The sequence below is a fragment of the Drosophila persimilis genome, unplaced genomic scaffold (assembly GCF_003286085.1).
Source record: "Drosophila persimilis strain 14011-0111.01,24,50 unplaced genomic scaffold, DperRS2 tig00000798-arrow-arrow-pilon, whole genome shotgun sequence".
Classification (NCBI taxonomy): domain Eukaryota; kingdom Metazoa; phylum Arthropoda; class Insecta; order Diptera; family Drosophilidae; genus Drosophila; species Drosophila persimilis.
In genome coordinates this window covers 782,515-798,618 of record NW_020825355.1, presented here as the reverse complement: position 1 = coordinate 798,618, position 16,104 = coordinate 782,515, and the positions used below count along the sequence as shown (strand labels likewise).

Genomic DNA, 16,104 nt, shown 5'->3' with positions numbered 1-16,104 from the left:
GATGTCCGCAACGCGAAATACAGAAACTTGTCGAATCTTATTCAATACTCACACAAACACACTCATACAAACAATATAAATATCAAGGATGAATAACAATGAATAACGATGAATAAACAGAGGCTCTCTTAAGTTAGATACACAAACACAAAACACAACACAACACACCACAACAAAACATATACCACATAGAACATTTGCAACAAATGGCAACACACTCACCCACAAAAAGCAATGTACTGAAACAAACAAAATGAATCGCTACGGAAAACGGGAACAGAATTTTGTTTTGTTTTCGATCAAATTTTTTTGTAGTTGGCAAAAGATCCACAAATGAATGAAAACTCTCTCTTCAGCGATGTAACCCTCATGAATAACAAACAATACAACAATATTTAATGATTTGCGATTAATTTTAGTTCTTATGTACTCGTTATTAGAAATCATATTAACACTTTGGCTGTAGATTTTGACAAACCGAAACACCGAATCAAACAAAAACCAAAAAACCAAACAACTTCATTATGCTCCTTGTTAACTTTTATTTGGTGATTGTTTTTTTTATTCATTTGTAATTTTTCTTTTGACTAATCTCTTGCATTTCCGATTGGGTAACTTTGTTTACTATTATTCCTTAGTATGTGCTCGTCTCCTTCAAATAGTTCCACCACACCAGAGAGAACTTGAGCCTCTTTCCAAATACATATGTATGTATATTCCGAATCGGATGCTTTCTCTTCGAAATCTCTCCCTCTGCATGGAATTCTTTCTTTCGAGAGCGCATTTGATGCTTGTAGTTGCCCCCTTTTGTATTTCTTTTTTTTTCCTTTTTGTGGATATGGTTTTAGCCAGATAATAGTTAAACGTAAATCGTAAAACGAAACGTAAAGCAAAGATGGAAGATTAATTTTTAATTTTTATTTATAATTTAATCTCTTCACAGATATTTTGTTGCAATCTACGGCCAAATACAATACATACCTTAAATAACGACTATTAATGCATAGAGTTTTGTTTTATTATTTTTATGATTTTTATAAACGAAAAAAAGATAAACGAAAAAACGAAATACCGAAAAACAACCCCGCAATCCAAGAACGTCGACAATTGTAATTTTTTTTATTTTATAGAAAATTTTGATAATTTGTTGCACCGTCAGATTAAGCCCGAGATCCGAATCCCAATACCATTCACACAATTTGCAACTACAAAAAATTGTAAACACATCAAAATACTCGTACTCGTACTTAGGCACCTTTTAGAACCCTGAGTGTCCCTTCATTTCCACAGTCAAGAGATACAGATCCAGACTGACTTTTTCTATTGATTCTGTTTGAATATATTTTGAATATGAAAAGCTGAAACTAATATTAAATCGGAATCTGAATTTATTATAAAATATTTAATTGCGAAGAAACGATCAAGAATTGATATTTGAAATTGGAGAAGCGGAAAGCGTAAAGCTTAACCGACTTTGACCTTGAACCGACTGTCACTGACACTGTTGCGCTTTTGTTGTTGTATCATAGACATTATAGAAAGAGATCAAAGGTTGACGTAGCCGAGAACTTTGTAATAAATCCTGTAAATATCTCTCGTTTTTAACTAACGTTAAGTTTTGTGTACATTTCAACTAAGTTAATGCCACCAGCCCTTCTTTAACCATAATTTATTATTGTATTTAATTACACTTAAATTATAAAATTTGTATCTGTAAGCTCACACACATTACACCCTTACACACACCCACACACACACACACACACTTTAAAGCTACTTAATTTCGAAATACTATTTTATTTGTCCTCGTTTCTGATTTTGCATAAAATTTGAACACTGAAATGGAAAAACACGTACGATGTATAATTGCAAATTTAGTTAAGATTTTTTTTTCTCAATGTGTATGTTGACATCAGTTTTTTTGGCTAGGCGTAAACGAGATTATTTTTAATTTTATTCGTAAGTGGAAAATTTTTTTATATTTAATTATTGAAAGATTTATACCAAAAATACCATGTAAAGTTTAATTTTAATTTAAAAGAAAATATTAAACAAACAACAAACAGAAAAACCAACAAAAAAAAAACAAACAAAACAAAAACAAACAAAACAATGCGTAAGAAAAAAATTTCATTAAAAATTTGCAAATAATTCACATTTACAAAATGGATTGCTTTTTGATTTGGTTTTGATTTCCCTTTCTTCTTCATCTGCCTGCGGCTTATTCTCTTTGTTTTTTATCCACTTGATTTATAGGAAAATACAATATTATTTTGCTCTTGGTTATTTTATTTCCTCCCATCCGCTTTTCCGGTTCATGTACCCCAACAACTGAAAATGGGCAGCAACCAAAGCTCTGTCGAACCGAGCCCGGTTTTGGATTACAAATTTTTATTGGGCTAATTTTTCCTTGTCTAAAACATTGTTTTCGTTTGGTCTCTCGACAGGCGACAACTTCAACACTCGATGGACATGAGGAGTCTAGCCGGAAAATAAGCAATTTGCACAATTTGCGTATATAAATGGATCTCATGCTTAGTTTTAGTTTACAAGAAAACGGCTAATAAAATTTTGAATTGGTTGCAACACATGTTTTTGGTGTTCTTAATTATTACATGAATCAGATACGTTCGCTGTTAATTTCAAAATTAAATGGCGAACTAGTTCCACAAATGCTCCGATTTCATATACTTCGTTCCGATAACACGTGCGAACTAATCACACCAAAATATTCATTGATATGTAGTCTATCGCACAAAAGTATCGATACCCTGTTCTAATCCTAGTCCTAGGCCTAGTCCTCAGATTAGCCAAATTTTCCATCGACCGAATCCGGAATAATATTCTTATGGCAACTATGCCTGCATTTCAATCGATGGAACATATTTCAGCAGTCGTTTTGCCGATGAGAACTCAGATCAGCAAAATGGATAGTCGATTAATACTGGAATGTCAACGATACATACTGGAAAAGCAAAGATGGTATATCAAGTCAGACCGCATATTTTGGTATCTTTCTGAGGATAAATGAAGTCTCGCGGCATTTTTTAATTTCATTTTTCTTAAAAAGATAAGTTTGATTGTTTTGAAGATGTCGTCTGCCCAAGCAACCAAAAACTGCATTACATTGAAGGGATCCGCACAGATAATCGTGGAGTATTTAAGTAAGTATAGAGAACACAACACCAACAAAAAGAGCAGCAGCAACAGCCCGCGCTTTATGGCGTCTCCTTTATATATTACCGAATAGAGTATGGAATCCATTCAATTCTGTTCCAACGCGGCATTTACCCGGCGGAAAACTTCGACAGCACCCAACAATATGGCTTGACCATTCTAATGTCCAAGGACCCAAAGATTACAACGTTCCTCCAGAACGTCCTCAGCCAGACCGAAGGTGAGCGGAGCCCTAAAGCCTTGGAAGTGCATGCTAATTTCGGTGTGCTGGCTCTCCATTTCAGAGTGGCTCTCCAAGAACATGATCAACAAAATATCAATGGTTATCACGAATGCTCATAGTAAGGAAGTTCTGGAGTGTTGGGATTTCAAAATGCAGGCCGAGAACGGGGATAACCAGGCCGCCGATCCCTCACAAAGAACGTCCAGCAAGGATCAGACCCGCATTCAGAACGAGATTCGCGACGTGATGCGCCAGATTTCGGCCACAGTCAGCTACTTGCCGCTGCTGGACTGCATCTGCACCTTCGATGTCATGATCCACACGCTGGACAACACCGAGCTTCCCGCCAAATGGGACGAGACGGGAGCCATTGTCATCCAGAATGCCCAGGCAGTTCAGCTGCGCTCCTTCTCGACGGGCCTCCATAAGGTGGAGACCGTAGTGAACTACAAGATGAGCACCTAGCTCCGTCACTGTTTTATATATTTATTTATGCTCCCGCTATATATTTACACAGTTAAGTTAACTGATTTACGGTTTTGAGAGTTGCATTAAAAGCCAGTTGTGAAAGAAGTTTGGGTAATTTGCTCGCTGTCGCCGACGCAGCTGTCGATTCAAATGCCATCTAAAACACAGACAGAAAGAGGGAGGTGTTACTACGGAGACAGTTTGGTGTATGAGAGGAAGAGTTAGTCTAGGCAGGATCGGATCTGGGCTGTATCTAGGTGAGTGGGTGTGGTACAGGGAGTAGCGAACTCACACTACCTATCCTAAGCAGCGCTTAGTTGTCAAGTCTGTTGTGGTTGCTCGCTTGCGCGTCGCTCTGATGTGACTTCTCCTCTGACCTATCATCTAGTCTGTACCAAAGTATTTCTGTCCGAAGTGATTGGGCGCCACGGGATGCAGCTCTGAGGTGAGGATCTTCAGCTGGGGGAACGCATTGACCACAGTGCGGGCGGCCACAGGTGTGCAGAACAGATTCGACAGTATGATGCACTTTTCGGGTACTCCATGCTCGCGCAGAACGTTCACAGCCTGGAGCACAGTGTTGCCGGTGGACATAATCGGATACATCAGTAGGACCTGCCTACTGCCAATGTCATCGGGAAACCGGGCATAGACCACCCTGGCCTCGTGTGTATTCGCATCCGATTCGACCAGGATCTTGCCTATCCTTATCGACCGACAGCAATCCCGCAGGCCCTGCTCCATGGCCTCGCCAGACCGAATTATGGAGACGCCGCAGTTGCCGGATCGATATTTGAGTCCCTCGTAAATGGCACCTGTGGGAGTCTCCACGTCGCAGTCCGTGTAGGGAAGCTGGTTGAGGGACTCTTCAATCACCAACCGAATCAGCCGGTCGGCATAGAACTTGAAATCGCTGCGGGTGGTGTTCCTTCAAGAAAAGAATAAGATAACAATGTTTCGCGCCAACTTCCACCGCCACCTACTTGTCTCGGATGATGGTGAGCAGCTCGGACACTTGGGAGTTGCACTCCAGTAGCTTTAGATTGCTGCCGTACTCGGCCAGGATCTCCTCTGCCTTGGCAGCCGCCACAATTGCATGCGTGGGCGTTCTAATAGGCTGTTCCGTTGCCTCTTGCTCCGGCTGTTGCTGCTGCTCGGTAGTGGCATTGGCCTCCTCCGACTGGGAGTCATTGCTGCTGGGCGACCCAGTGCACATAATTTGCTTTGCTAATTAAAATAAGTTGGTTACAACTAACTAAAATTTGTATAGTCTTCTTTGTTGTTCAAGCGCGTGCCCGTGACCAAATAGCAAGTATTCAGTGGCCGCGATTGATGCGATATTTGAGTCGTGTCGGTACGGTGACATCGATATATATTTAAACCATTATCGAAATCCCGCGTCTAATTTTAATGTTTATTTAATATGTTGAAAATAACTAAAAAATATGCCAGCGAGACAGACACCATGTCGACTAGGGCTAAAAGGCGCAACCTGGAGCTACCCAAAAGGCGAGCGACTGTGGGCAGAGTGCTGGTATGTGGCATGGGCTACACCGGGCAGCTGGGCCTGGGCTCGCTAGTCTTGCAGCTGAACCGCTTATCACTAGTGAACAGAATACCGAATCCTGTGGATATTTGCGCTGGTGGCATGCATAGCCTGGTGCTGACGCAGAGTGGCGATATCTACTCCTTTGGCTGCAACGACGAGGGCGCCTTGGGGCGGGATACCAGTGCGGACGGCAGCGAGTCGTTGCCCGCTTTGGTTGATTTGCCGGGCAAAGCGCTGTGCATTTCAGCGGGAGATTCGCACTCGGCTTGCCTACTGGAAGACGGCAGCGTCTATGCGTGGGGATCGTTCTTCCACTCGCATGGTAGCATGGGCCTAAACAATGATGACAACACGAGCACACCAACTAATCTCTTGCCGGGAACTGTCTGCTGCAGCATTGCCTCGGGCTCCGATCACTTGGTTATATTGACCACCAGCGGAAAGGTCTATACACTGGGATGTGCCGAGTACGGTCAGCTCGGACGCATTTCAGAGCGTTCATTGCCCGGAGATGGTTAGTTTTTGCCCAAATAAAATCTTTTCAAATATATAACCTATTTTGTTCATTTACCAGGTCGCCGAGGCAAGCAGGATTTGCTTCGGCCGGACCAGATATTTATCAAACACGCCAAGCCGTTCGAGGCTATATGGGCAACTGATCATGGTACGTTCATACGCGAACGCACATCGCAGACGGGAACTATCTGGGCCGTGGGTTTGAACGATAGCAATCAGCTAGCCCACGAAACAGTGTCGGAGCCGGACCACTATAATTATCCGGTGCCGACTAAACTGAAAAATATAAAGCAGATTGCTGGTGGATCTGAGCACACACTGCTGCTACTGAATAATCGGAAATGCTTTGCCGTTGGTTCGCCAGAGCATGGATGCTTGGGCCTGGGCGATGTCAAGGACGTGGTGCCCATATTGACGCGCGTTAAGAAGCTGTCCGACAACATTGTCTATGTGGGCTGTGGAAAGTTCTGTTCCTATGCCATTGATGATTACGGCAAGCTATATTCCTGGGGCATGGGCTCCAATAACCAGCTGGGCGTCAACGATGGCGATGATGAACTGGAGCCAGTTCTAGTCAGCAGCAAGTATATGCAAAACAAGAAGACACTGCTCGCATCCGGCGGAGAAAAGCACAGTCTGTTTTTGGTCGAGGCCGATCCGAGGGACTAAACTAATATTTACCACCAGCAAAGGGTGGAACTAGGACTCATATTTCAACCGAAGATACTTTAAGCAAAGACTGAAGTCTGCTAAGCAGGAACCCAAACCTAAACATATCTACTTAAAAACCTGACTAAAACATAGAAATAGATACAATTTGACAGCACACCAATATGTTGTTTGCTTGACTAAAAGTTGGCCTGATTTCCAGATTTGATTGAATCACAATCAATTTCATGAGTCCCCACAATAAGCAGAGTGGCGTCCATCGATATAGGGAAAATATATCCATCGATAGTGAGCCACAAGCGATAAGCGTCTACGCATCGATAGTGCTATCGATATACCCTATACCTCGTGTTCGCTCGCAAACAAAGAAAAAGTGCATTTTAATTGCTGATTATTAAACATTGCGACCAGAGGCAGTTGCAAATAATTACGTATTTGATAAATTGCAAGGCAGATTGCAAAGGCGCGCGTTGGAAGTTCTCGCAGTGTGTGCGTTTGTGGCACAAGTGCGTGGTGCGTGCGTCGGTGTTAGTGAGCGTGTGCGTCTGTGTGTATATATTTGTATTTGTATTGCTATTAACTAATAAACAATAACCTTCGGGGCCACGAAAACTGCCCCTCCGCTTGTTCCAACAAACCGAAACTAAAATAAAATCGTGCAGCACCGTCTGCCAGTTAGGGCTCTTTCCGTATTCCGTACACCCAAAGAACCCGAAACCGTAGCAGCAGCAGCAGCAACAGCAACAAATTATCCAAGCAAAAGCCACAAAGGCAGAGCCAAATTATTGTGTGACGAAGCATTAAGTTAAGCGACACCACGGCAGCGGCCACCAACAGCACACAAATGGCGGACGTGAGCGATCCCAGTGAGCTGTTCGACCTGGAGCTCCACGAGGACGACAAGGCGCACGACTCCGACGACGACAGGATCGAGCTGGACGATGTAAGGGCGAATCGCAGAAAATTATCAAACTACGCAGAAAAAATTTCACCAGCAGCCGCCATTCAGGCAATTTCCTTACACCATTGTATGGGGGAGGAATTTTCCTCTTTGTTTACCTTTTCGCTTTGTCTCTGAAAACGCCTCTGTCTGTGCCTCATCTCTGTCTCCACTTCCAATTTCCACCACAAAGCGGTGCCAGTTGCCAGTACCATCATCATTTTGAGGAATTTGGCTTATCTGCTGCGCAAAAATCCACATCACTTTGCATGTGGCGTCATCATTGCTTCCAGCGCCAGAAGAAGTAGCAGTAGCAAGATTATTCAGCATGTATTATAATGCACATTCATTATATACGAACATTCCCCCAGGCCAGACACCCGTGTCACGCCTTGCCGCCATGCCATGCCGCCATCCAATCCAACCCAATCCAATCCAAACCCATTCCCTCCTTATGAAACAGCATTATGATCGTGGTATTGAGCAATCGAAGCAAGCCCCCGCCCATACTAAAGCCAATGTCCTTCAAAATAATCAGTTCTAATTACCCCGCCGCAACTTGAGAAGTTCCCTCTCTTTTTCAATCTTTAAACAGCACAGGAATACTGTCAGTGAGAAAAATAGAGCCACAGAGAGCGAGGCAGACACAGAGAGGGGCTAACTTCCACTTAGACAACGAAATTCCTTATCAGCGGGTAATATAAAATTAGAAAATGAGAAAAACCGTAGCTTGCCGATAAGGTGTAATCGAAAAGTGAGCAAGAAACGCCGAACGATGATGGGGCTGGCGCGTGCAGTAAACTATGAGGGAGGTACAGAAGTGCATTCAGAGCAATGCCTTACCTTTGTACGTTTGTAGCTTTGTAGATCCCCCGCCCTACCATATCACTTCTGATTCTTATCATACTCCCTCCTTCCTGTACGATGTGCTGTCAAAAGTAATTTACGCAAGCGCACACACACCACACTCTACTCCAAAAGGGGCAGGCTTCTCGGCCCCTGCCACAGATATCGTCCATCTATCGAATTTGTGTGAACACTATAAATTATGACGGATTCGTTAATTGGAATTCACCGTCAGCGCTGACGAGGTGAACCAGTTTTTAATGTGTTGCTGCATGCTGGCTGGCTGACTGGCAGGCGACGCCTCCCCTACCCTACCATTCAATTGAACTTTAGTCAAAAATATTATACATATTCTACACACATTTTAAGCATGACGAGAGCCAGGCAATGCCTCTTTCCCCTGCTCCTGCTTCTCCTTCTCCTTCTGCTATTGGCTTTCCTCGTGCTGCCCTCCCCAGCGCCAGTCCGCCCCTAACTGTGGCCTTCCCCAGTTGGAGCAGCAACAGCAGCCGCCGTCACAGCAGCAGAAGCAGCAGCAGCAGCATTGCCGGCAGATTATTTGGCATTGTTCCGAGTTCTAAATTTAGTTTGTCATTAAAGAAAAAGGTGTATGCGTGTAGAAAGTGTATCTATGTGTGGCTCTCTTTCCCCCTTGAGCATGTCTGCTTGTGTGTGTAGGCAGATCAGAAAGAGGGAGAAATCTGTTGGGTTCATAGTCACAGACTCCAGAGAGAGCCTCTGCCTGGGGCCCCAGGCAACCGATCTCTTCAGCCAACGGAATCGCCCTTTGTTTTTGTTTAAATATAAACTTGTGGCGCTTGGGGTTGCATCGAATAGTCAGGCGGGTTGTACAATTTATAGATTCGACTCTAAAAAAAGCTAAAATCTCCACAACACTGAATACATTGGCTCCCCCAAATAGTAATTATCCAATCGAGATCACGTTACACCCCTAAAATTAATTAACAAGTAATTAAAATCGAAAAAACCCCCACAAGCTTAATAGATAATAAATCGCGAGTAAAGTAAGTTCTGTTCCGGTTGTGGTTGTGGTTCCCCAAAACGAAACATGAGACCCATCCATCGATCGAGAGTATCTCAGCTTGGTTTAGGATGATGCACAGCTTTCCCTTCTGCGTTTGGGTTTCGGGTTCGAGTTCGAGTTGGAGTTGGAGTTAGTAATAACTATGATTAATTGTTGCTCCCTCCTACGAGTATGCTCTCTCATATGTCGTCATCTCACGCTTCTCTCTCTCTCTCTCTCTCATCTCATTTGCAGGTTGATCTAGAACCGGAATTGTGTATTAATCTTCACCAAGAGTGAGTAATGCCAAAGCTATGTCGCTGCTACAGAGGAGGACGTGACTGTCTGAGAGGGGGCTGGGCTCCTCTCCGCCGTTTCTCTGGATGAGACATCTGGACAAACGTAGATAAGGTGGCAGGAGGACAAATGAGCAGCCTAATTGGCAATTATCAGTTTGGGACTTGTTTACAAGCACTGGACTGGCTAACATCTGATTGATTCCGCTTAGAGCCTGATCCCCGTCCAGACGGTCGCTGTGTGACTCCCAGATAGCGATAACGAGTCGCGATATACACACAGTCCTGCCACAGCGATGCCCTGACCCAGGCCCAGAAGTGTTTACAACTGCTATTGACTATTGACTGGCACTGGGACGCCGACGCCCGCCTCTTCAATCGTTGGAGGGGCAACGTGCAAACAAGACACACGGCAAAACACTCGATAGTATTGGAAGGGTGGGGCGCCTAATAGGGAGGGGGGGATAAGTGGAGGTGACGATTGGCGCGTGCAGCCCGATGGGATTTATTTATAGCACGTGGGCTGCTCCTTTCCCACGCTAACCGACGCGACAGACGCGACGACAAGCGACGCAAGCAGCACACACTGAGTTAGAGCAGAGTACAGCAGACAATTAACCAGTGAATCCCTCCCTTTTCTCTCTCGCCCAAACAGCACCGAGGGTCAGGAGACCATACAGCTATCCGAGGAGAATGTCAATCCGGGCAAAATCAAACTGGGACCCAAGGACTTTGAGCTCAAGAAAGTCCTTGGCAAAGGTGGCTACGGCAAAGTATTTCAGGTGAGTTATTCCCTATTATAGCAATATGTTCTTCAAATAACGATTCTCTTTAATTTTGTAGGTGCGCAAGACCGCTGGACGAGATGCCAACAAATACTTTGCCATGAAGGTGCTCAAGAAGGCATCGATAGTGACGAACCAGAAGGACACAGCGCACACACGCGCCGAGCGCAACATTCTGGAGGCCGTCAAGGTGGGAGTCCCAGTCCCCCAGTCCCCATAATCAATGCAATACCATCGTATCCTACATCTATCTGCTCTTTATAGCACCCCTTCATAGTGGAGCTGGTCTATGCCTTTCAAACAGATGGAAAACTTTATCTTATACTTGAATATCTGAGCGGCGGCGAGCTGTTCATGCATTTGGAGCGCGAGGGCATCTTTCTGGAGGATACCACATGGTAGATATCCATCAGTAGATCCGTAGAAGGAGACTCATATCATATAATACTCATAATCGTATTGCATTGCAGCTTCTATCTGAGCGAAATCATATTGGCACTGGGCCATCTACACAAACTGGGAATCATCTATCGCGATCTGAAGCCCGAGAACATATTGCTGGACGCACAGGGCCATGTGAAGCTGACAGATTTCGGCCTGTGCAAGGAGCACATACAAGAGGGTATTGTCACCCACACCTTCTGCGGCACAATTGAGTACATGTGCGTGCGCCCGCCAAGCCTTTTCTTCATCTAGCGCCGTGTCGTATTCAAAACGAGATTAATCTGTTTCCCCATTGACTTGCAGGGCACCTGAAATCCTAACCAGAAGTGGCCATGGCAAAGCCGTCGATTGGTGGTCCCTGGGCGCCCTCATGTTCGACATGCTCACAGGAGTGGTAAGTGCAACACGTGCCATCGATTTTGCCGTTGCCTTGGCCTCTTTGATGTAACAATCTGTAACACTGTGGCACTGTTCTTCTAGCCGCCCTTTACCGCCGAGAACCGCAAGAAGACCATCGAGACCATTCTGAAAGCCAAGCTCAATCTGCCAGCCTACCTCACACCCGAAGCCAGAGATCTGGTGCGTCGCCTCATGAAGCGCCAGGAGCCACAGCGCCTTGGAAGCGGGCCCGAAGATGCGGCGGCAGTCCAAATACATCCATTCTTCAAGCACGTCAACTGGGACGATGTCCTGGCCAGGCGTCTAGAACCGCCCATAAAACCACTCCTGGTATGTTGAAGTACCTCGTGGATCGGTTGACGGTTATCTTCTGATATTCAATTGCTAATTTTTGCTCCCTCTTGCGTGATCCAAACAGCGAAGCGAGGATGATGTCTCACAGTTTGACACGAGATTCACAAGACAAATTCCAGTGGATTCACCGGATGATACAACGCTGAGCGAAAGTGCCAATTTAATTTTCCAAGTAAGTAGATTGAGATTTGAGATCAGAGGATCGTGTAGCTTCCAGTGGTAGATAGGGAGTGATGGGATGGCCTTTTATGCCTTAAATAATGATCAAAATCAATCAACAAGTGATTGATATCTAGTAGAGGTTGCAAATGATTCAAGCTTTCCCTCTAATTTGAATTTCCATTAATATTATTTTACGTTCTGCTTCATTTTTAATCATCTAGGGGATCGATTTTTGGGTGGTTTTTCAGAATAAATACTTCACTATACACTAAAGATTAGATTAATTCTAAAAAGAGGAGGGACCGAGTTCTCTCCTCAGTGATAGTCGGCACCGCATTGAAAGTGGGGTTCCTTCAGGGGTATGCCCGTTGGTCCGTCCGTGAATTCGCAGAAGTTGAGGCCGATGCGTCGAAAGGGATGACACTTGCTCTTGGGATTTCCCCATTTCCCACGATACGTAAGCCAATCAGGAACAAGGGAACGCCCTAAGAAAGCAGAGCAACAATCAATACTGGTTCCAAATAGAGAATATCCAAATGAATCCACTTACCATATGATCTTATGTTCTCGTAGCTTATGTCCACAGACTTCCACGTGTTCCAGGGCGTGCCGAACCCATTGATATCATAGAGGCGAGCCACTTTGACGAATCTATGCTTACCGGGGGCCGTCCAGAGACCATGCGAACCCTTCGCTGCGAACAGAACCGGATGGTTCTTGAATGTGGTGACAGTTTTGGGAAAATTTGGACGCTGCAGGATGCCCTTGCGCGTCTCCTGGCGTCGGAACTCGAAGGAGCCCGTTAGCCGGTTGTAGCTGTAGAAGGCACCCGCATCGTGCGCGGATACGTACATGGCCTGGGGCTCGGCATCCCCGTTAAAGTAGAGGCTCATGTGTTCCCAGTCGCCCACGTGGCTGCCGATATCCTTGCGATGCCCCAGGCAATAGCCGTAGACAGCTGGGAAGGGGATCCGACCGAGGGGACCCAGACTCACAGTGCACATGGTCTTTCCCTGGCTGTAGGGATAGAACATCCAGTAGGTGACGTGGAATCCTGGCAGCTTGCCCTGTCCCGCATTCACCTCGTGCTCGGGCGACGTCCCGATGCTGTTCTCCTCCTCCAGGTTATCCTCCGGACCGGCTCCGCCACTGAACTTGACATTATCCGCCAGATTGGCGATGAAATTGTTTACGGGAATGCTGTTATCAGGTTCAGGCTCCAACTCCATCTGTGGCTGTGGCTGAGGATCGGTTTGAGATGGCTCCACCATCACCAATTCCTCGTACTCATTGAGGTCGTGTTCTGCATCTCTCTTAACCCGCTGGAAGAGGGGGAACAAGCGCGAGGATCGCCTCACGGTCTCGTTGCGTTCCTCGAGGGGATCAATGGAGACAGGAATGTAGGGGCCTCGTGTGCTGGCCAGTGGAGGCGTGGAAATGGAAGCCATCACTGGCTCCCGCCTACCCGGACACATGGTTACCACGCCATAGATGGGGACTGGCTTCTCATTGGGATTCCTACCATAGATAAACGACTGCTCATTCCCCAGCAGATCGTGCATCTCGTCGTTCGTCACCAGATGTGACTTGGTCGAGTACTCACTGAAGGGGACCCCGGGCCGAAAGCTACTGTCCTTGTCCATGGGATGGACGTGCTGCAGGAACTCCTCCACGCCCAGCGGCATGAATTTCTCCTCCGGCGCCAGCCACACAATCGGCGCCCATTGCTTGATCAGGCGTTCAACTGCAATAAGATGGAAGATGGAAGCAGAGATTGCCTCAGTTAACTTGCTTTTAGTTAACCCAGCACCGGTGCTGGGGCAGGCATCATGAAATTACCCAACCCATACGGCCATTGGCCTTCTCCACTCCACTCCACCTCACCCTCCTACTGCCTACTTTTCTCCTACTACCTTCCTTCCTTCCTCTCTCTCTCTCTCTGTGTCGGCCAACTCTTTGGCTCTGGCTTTGGCTTCGGCTTTGTGCCTCTGGTCTAGCTCTGATTTTCGTTTTCAAATTCAAGTGTAATAAATTTCACTTTCACACATGAAGTGCGGCCATAAAGTCGTCTTGCCTGCCTGCGAGGTGCTAGCCCCCTGACTTCCCTCTACCAACTGGCACTGGCTCTAGCACTGGCACTCCTCCTTGCCCTTGCTGCCACCCAGAAACTAAGTCAACGCGCTCGTTTTTTTCTGTTACGGCTAATTCGCGAAATTAAACGCTGCTCGAACGCCACCGACTACCGCTGTTCCATACGCACATAAGGCCCATCGGATGGCAATGAGCGGGGCGCCAAACGATGGAGTCGCGTTCAGGTAAATCGTGTCGGAAATTTCACTTGAACATACAAACCGAAAAAATGTTAGGGAAAATGGAATAAAATCTAGTAAAAACCGAATTTGTTATGCCCTAAAAAAAACATACATAAATAGTTCCATCATATGTATAGCAGAACTATGTATATTACGCATAATTTTGGATCAATTTATTTGGTTTTTGTATTGTATTTACTCTGATAAATCAGAAATCGTTAGTCTTTTCACAATCGGAGATACTTTGACCGATATAACCTTAGGAAGATAATTCTAAGATCTCATTGGATCTAATTTGAAATCTTCTTTGTTGACAAATGGTCATAAGCACCTTATCGTTAGGGTTTATTTAAGTTTGCAATTTACTCTGCTGGTTCAGGGCACATATAAATATTCTTCCAAATACCTTCCCCCAGTCCGCTTATACCCCTTCCAGAGTGAGAGTGGGGTATGCAATAGGAGTAAAATCCAAAATCCGTTGTTGGTTTATGCTACTCCAATGTTTTTGTTGTTTGTGATGCATACCTACTTCTTTATCTAATGCCGTTATATGTGGAAACTGCAATGTTGCTTGTTTTTGTGGCTGCTGCTGTTCGAAGGAGTCGCCAGCTGGCGCATCGGTTGCATTCAAAAGATCTGGAACTAGCACTGGCACTGGCGCTGATGCTGGAGTGCCGCCTGCCACAATTGGCGCCGACGTCATTTGCTGCTGCTGCTGCGGCTGCAGCTGCAGCGGCACTAGTTGTCGCTGTTTTTGGTTTTGCGGCAGCGATGCCGCCACACAGAGCAACGCCGCCAGGCAATGCACCAACGAAAGCGAATTTATATTCAACAACTTGGACATTTTTATAATTTTGCCTGCCTTGCGCTGCGATTTTTGTTATACTTTTGTTTATTTTATTTTATTGAGAGTCACGAACAATGCGCTGGCTTTGTTGTTGCTTTTTATATTATTATTATTAATTTCACACAGTTCGTAAGTTTGCCAATTTTCAACATAGATTTCTTACACATTTTCTGTTTATTGTGGGTTAGTTAGCGCATTTATGTCTTTTATTTGGTGTCGAAGTTGCGCAATCTCACTTGACAGACACTGTTGACACTTCCGCCGCATGCGGCGCACAGTTTTAGTAGCCTCGGACAGTTTCAGCAGCACTGCGAACATCAGCTGAGGGCACTGCTTCGTTCTTGTCCCAATTTTCGGTTCCAAAGCTGACTGCACACCACTCTCTCACTCTCTTTGTGGCCTCATGCACGTGCACGCATGCGCTGTTTGAGTTTCTCCCTGCTCTGTGCTCTCCACTCTCCTCTCTCCAGACTTCTCTCGCAGCTGGTTTTTTGTGTGCCCTTCAACAGGTTTAAACTTGAATCTTGTCTTTTTCCCTTACATCGTATATCGTATCGCATTGGTAATCAGCCCGATAGCCCTGAACTGCAGATGAGGCTGCACATTGGCCCAGAATCAATGTCAACGCATTTGGGGCCCAGTGAAATGAAGCAAAATCCATGCAAAACCAGCCCATGAGCTCAGCTCAGGCCAGGCCAGGCCTTTCTCCAGCAACAGTTACGGCTATAGCTCAGGTTTTCTACCACCACGAGGCACGAAAGTTACTCCAAGTCGCCTGTCTGTATTTCTCTCTCTTTCTTTCTGTCTGTCTGTATTTCTTTCGCTTTTGGTGGCTACTGCTTTAAGCTTGGGTGTCCGAACGCTTTGAGCGTTTCTGCGAGACTGGCACAAGCGTTGGCCGAGAAGCAGGAGAGTTGAGTCGAATCGAGTCGAGTCAGTTTTGACTCCGCTCTGCTTACTTTGCGCGCCTGCATTGCATGCCAAGCCAATTGCTTGCCCCTGCCTATACCCAGCCCCCTGTAGAGCAGCACAACTTGCTTTTGTTTTATTTTGTTTACAAACATCATATGCGAGAGTATGCTCGTAGAGGAGT

General features: G+C 45.5%; 6 protein-coding genes across 11 annotated transcripts in view; 4 read left to right on the top strand and 2 right to left on the bottom strand.

Annotated features, from left to right (window-relative positions):
- LOC6602937 (protein vein) overlaps positions 1 to 2,572 on the top strand; it is a 33,477-nt gene extending 30,905 nt beyond the window's left edge. The window contains exon 6 of one of the 4 annotated variants that reach the window (XM_026992988.1): positions 2,448 to 2,572. In XM_026992988.1, coding sequence (XP_026848789.1) covers positions 2,448 to 2,496 — 49 coding nt within the window. In that variant the 3' untranslated portion in view covers positions 2,497 to 2,572. Of the gene's footprint in view, positions 1 to 943; positions 1,013 to 2,447 lie in introns of those variants that run through there. The other 3 variants (XM_026992991.1, XM_026992990.1, XM_002027952.2) reach the window with 3 other exon arrangements.
- Positions 2,573 to 3,063: 491 nt separating this feature from the next.
- LOC6602938 (mitotic spindle assembly checkpoint protein MAD2A) lies at positions 3,064 to 3,973 on the top strand. Its single transcript, XM_002027953.2, has 3 exons — positions 3,064 to 3,164; positions 3,251 to 3,397; positions 3,462 to 3,973. The coding sequence occupies exons 1-3, from the start codon at positions 3,092 to 3,094 to the stop codon at positions 3,863 to 3,865; spliced, it is 624 nt and encodes a 207-aa protein (XP_002027989.1). The 5' UTR covers positions 3,064 to 3,091; the 3' UTR covers positions 3,866 to 3,973.
- On the bottom strand, positions 3,873 to 5,143 carry LOC6602939 (uracil phosphoribosyltransferase homolog). 3 transcript variants are annotated; one of them, XR_003409152.1, is made up of 3 exons: positions 4,852 to 5,142; positions 4,161 to 4,796; positions 3,873 to 4,025 (listed from the first exon to the last, which is right to left on the bottom strand). XR_003409152.1 is itself a non-coding variant. In XM_002027954.2 (3 exons), the coding sequence occupies exons 1-3, from the start codon at positions 5,082 to 5,084 to the stop codon at positions 4,015 to 4,017; spliced, it is 777 nt and encodes a 258-aa protein (XP_002027990.2). In that variant the 5' UTR covers positions 5,085 to 5,143; the 3' UTR covers positions 3,873 to 4,014. The 3 variants fall into 3 exon arrangements, 1 of the variants encoding a protein (XP_002027990.2); XR_003409153.1 differs by having other exon boundaries at positions 4,166 to 4,796; XM_002027954.2 differs by having other exon boundaries at positions 4,264 to 4,796; positions 4,852 to 5,143.
- A 154-nt stretch (positions 5,144 to 5,297) lies between these two features.
- LOC6602940 (regulator of chromosome condensation) lies at positions 5,298 to 6,759 on the top strand. Its single transcript, XM_002027955.2, has 2 exons — positions 5,298 to 5,931; positions 5,992 to 6,759. Exons 1-2 carry the CDS (start codon positions 5,334 to 5,336, stop codon positions 6,600 to 6,602), a joined length of 1,209 nt encoding a protein of 402 aa, XP_002027991.1. The 5' UTR covers positions 5,298 to 5,333; the 3' UTR covers positions 6,603 to 6,759.
- Positions 6,760 to 7,002: 243 nt separating this feature from the next.
- Positions 7,003 to 11,920, top strand: LOC6602941 (ribosomal protein S6 kinase beta-2). Its single transcript, XM_026992997.1, has 9 exons — positions 7,003 to 7,545; positions 9,668 to 9,708; positions 10,364 to 10,490; positions 10,552 to 10,683; positions 10,758 to 10,891; positions 10,964 to 11,155; positions 11,241 to 11,331; positions 11,418 to 11,666; positions 11,755 to 11,920. The coding sequence occupies exons 1-9, from the start codon at positions 7,447 to 7,449 to the stop codon at positions 11,911 to 11,913; spliced, it is 1,224 nt and encodes a 407-aa protein (XP_026848798.1). The 5' UTR covers positions 7,003 to 7,446; the 3' UTR covers positions 11,914 to 11,920.
- Positions 11,921 to 12,167: 247 nt separating this feature from the next.
- On the bottom strand, positions 12,168 to 15,008 carry LOC113566615. The gene is made up of 3 exons (XM_026993045.1): positions 14,690 to 15,008; positions 12,403 to 13,596; positions 12,168 to 12,337 (listed from the first exon to the last, which is right to left on the bottom strand). The coding sequence occupies exons 1-3, from the start codon at positions 15,006 to 15,008 to the stop codon at positions 12,168 to 12,170; spliced, it is 1,683 nt and encodes a 560-aa protein (XP_026848846.1).
- Positions 15,009 to 16,104: the final 1,096 nt, after the last annotated feature.

What these genes read in the sequence shown, in the direction of transcription:
- LOC6602938 (XM_002027953.2), top strand. Translation starts at nt 3,092, where the DNA reads ATGTCGTCTGCCCAAGCAACCAAAAACTGCATTACATTGAAGGGATCC. An exon ending in GATAATCGTGGAGTATTTAA is followed by an intron (nt 3,165 to 3,250) that starts GTAAGTATAGAG and finishes ATTACCGAATAG; the next exon opens with AGTATGGAATCCATTCAATT. An exon ending in CGTCCTCAGCCAGACCGAAG is followed by an intron (nt 3,398 to 3,461) that starts GTGAGCGGAGCC and finishes TCTCCATTTCAG; the next exon opens with AGTGGCTCTCCAAGAACATG.
- LOC6602941 (XM_026992997.1), top strand. Translation starts at nt 7,447, where the DNA reads ATGGCGGACGTGAGCGATCCCAGTGAGCTGTTCGACCTGGAGCTCCAC. An exon ending in GCTACGGCAAAGTATTTCAG is followed by an intron (nt 10,491 to 10,551) that starts GTGAGTTATTCC and finishes TTAATTTTGTAG; the next exon opens with GTGCGCAAGACCGCTGGACG. An exon ending in TCGACATGCTCACAGGAGTG is followed by an intron (nt 11,332 to 11,417) that starts GTAAGTGCAACA and finishes CTGTTCTTCTAG; the next exon opens with CCGCCCTTTACCGCCGAGAA.
- LOC113566615 (XM_026993045.1), bottom strand. Translation starts at nt 15,008, where the DNA reads ATGTCCAAGTTGTTGAATATAAATTCGCTTTCGTTGGTGCATTGCCTG. An exon ending in GGCATTAGATAAAGAAGTAG is followed by an intron (nt 13,597 to 14,689) that starts GTATGCATCACA and finishes ATCTTATTGCAG; the next exon opens with TTGAACGCCTGATCAAGCAA. An exon ending in CGAGAACATAAGATCATATG is followed by an intron (nt 12,338 to 12,402) that starts GTAAGTGGATTC and finishes CTGCTTTCTTAG; the next exon opens with GGCGTTCCCTTGTTCCTGAT.
- LOC6602940 (XM_002027955.2), top strand. Translation starts at nt 5,334, where the DNA reads ATGTCGACTAGGGCTAAAAGGCGCAACCTGGAGCTACCCAAAAGGCGA. An exon ending in GCGTTCATTGCCCGGAGATG is followed by an intron (nt 5,932 to 5,991) that starts GTTAGTTTTTGC and finishes TTCATTTACCAG; the next exon opens with GTCGCCGAGGCAAGCAGGAT.
- LOC6602939 (XM_002027954.2), bottom strand. Translation starts at nt 5,084, where the DNA reads ATGTGCACTGGGTCGCCCAGCAGCAATGACTCCCAGTCGGAGGAGGCC. An exon ending in CTCACCATCATCCGAGACAA is followed by an intron (nt 4,797 to 4,851) that starts GTAGGTGGCGGT and finishes CTTTTCTTGAAG; the next exon opens with GAACACCACCCGCAGCGATT.